This window comes from Pristiophorus japonicus, chromosome 23 (genome assembly GCF_044704955.1).
Source record: "Pristiophorus japonicus isolate sPriJap1 chromosome 23, sPriJap1.hap1, whole genome shotgun sequence".
Classification (NCBI taxonomy): domain Eukaryota; kingdom Metazoa; phylum Chordata; class Chondrichthyes; family Pristiophoridae; genus Pristiophorus; species Pristiophorus japonicus.
Genome location: NC_091999.1, coordinates 44922311 through 44923836, shown reverse-complemented (window position 1 = coordinate 44923836; position 1526 = coordinate 44922311). Strand labels below are relative to the sequence as shown.

General features: G+C 48.0%; 1 protein-coding gene across 1 annotated transcript; it reads left to right on the top strand.

Moving 5' to 3' along the window:
* Window positions 1-782: 782 nt before the first annotated feature.
* On the top strand, window positions 783-1293 carry LOC139235361 (U7 snRNA-associated Sm-like protein LSm10). The gene has a single exon (XM_070866507.1). It carries the CDS (start codon window positions 916-918, stop codon window positions 1291-1293), a length of 378 nt encoding a protein of 125 aa, XP_070722608.1. The 5' UTR covers window positions 783-915.
* Window positions 1294-1526: the final 233 nt, after the last annotated feature.

The window sequence follows — 1526 nt, the reverse complement described above, 5'->3', positions numbered from 1 at the left end:
CCCATATCGCTCATAAAAATCTGTCTATCTCCACCTTAAATATATTCAATGATCCAGCCTCCACAGCTCTCTGGGGCAGAGAATTCCACAGAATTAGAACCCTCTGAGAGAAGAAATTCCCCCGCATCTCAGTTTTAAATGGGCAACCCCTTATTCAGAAACTATACACCCATTTCTAGATTCTCCTATGAGTGGAAATATCCTTTCTATATCCACCTTGTCAAGCCCTCAGAATCTTTTGTGTTTCAATAAGAACACCTCTCATTATTCTGAACTCCAATGAGTATAGGCCCAAACTACTCAACCTTTCTTCGTAAGTCAACCCCCTCATCTCAGGAATCAACCTAGTGAACCTTCTCTGAACTCCCTCCAATGAAAGTATATTCTTCCTTCAATACAGAGACCAAAACTGTACATTGTACTCCAGGTGTGGCCTCACCAATACCCGATACAGTTGTAGCAGGACTTCTCTGCTTTTATACTCTATCCCCCTGGCAACCCCAGCTGCTCCAGTTGTCCAGGTAACTGAAGTCCCTCATCCCTGGAATCATTCTCGTAAATCTTTTCTGCACCCTCTCCAAGGCCTTCACATTATTCCTAACGTGTGTTGCCCACAATACTCCAGTTGAGGCCGAACCAGTGTTTGGTACAGGTTAATCATAATATCCATGCATTTGTACTCTATACTTCTATTTATAAGCAGAGATACAGTCTCGTGTAAAATAAAGAGGAACAGGGTCTAGTGTAATATAAACAGAGGCAGAGTCGAATATATCGACAGAGTGTCATTGGGCAAGGCAGGGGGCCGGGGCCTGCCACAGCAGACTGGCAGTGGCAGGCGCTGTGTGAGTTGGCGTACTATCAGGGGAAGCGTGTGCGTTGCAGTTGATCTTTCTCTTCCATTCAGCTGATTGCATGGAGTTGCAAGCAAGCGTCATGTCGGTGAGCCACTCCATTAAAGAGCGGACGGTTGCAGAGAACAGCCTCATCATTCTTCTCCAGGGCTTGCACGGCCACATCACCACCGTGGAGCTGAGAGACGAGAGCTCGGTGAGGGGGCGAGTCGATAATGTTGACGCATTCACGAATGTCCGGCTTTCTGTGGTGACGTACACTGATCGGTGGGGCAAAGTCTCGCTCCTGGACAACTTCTTTGTGACTGGCAGAAATGTACGTTGTGTTCACATCCCAGATGAGATCAACATCATCCACAGCCAACTGCAGAAAATCCACCGAGTGCGTAACTTCTGGGGGAAAGATCGAGGGAGAAAAGAATTCCCATCGAGAAAATAACAATGTGCTGGTTCTGGAGCAGGATCATCAGGACTGGTTGGTGTATGGGATGACATCAGGACTGGCTGGTGTATGGGGAGACATCAGCACTGGCTGGTGTATGGGGTGACATAAGGACTGGCTGGTGTATGGGGAGACATCAGGACTGGCTTGTGTATGGGGAGACATCAGCACTGGCTGGTGTATGGGGAGACATCAGGACTGGCTGGTGTATGGGGAGACATCAGGACTGG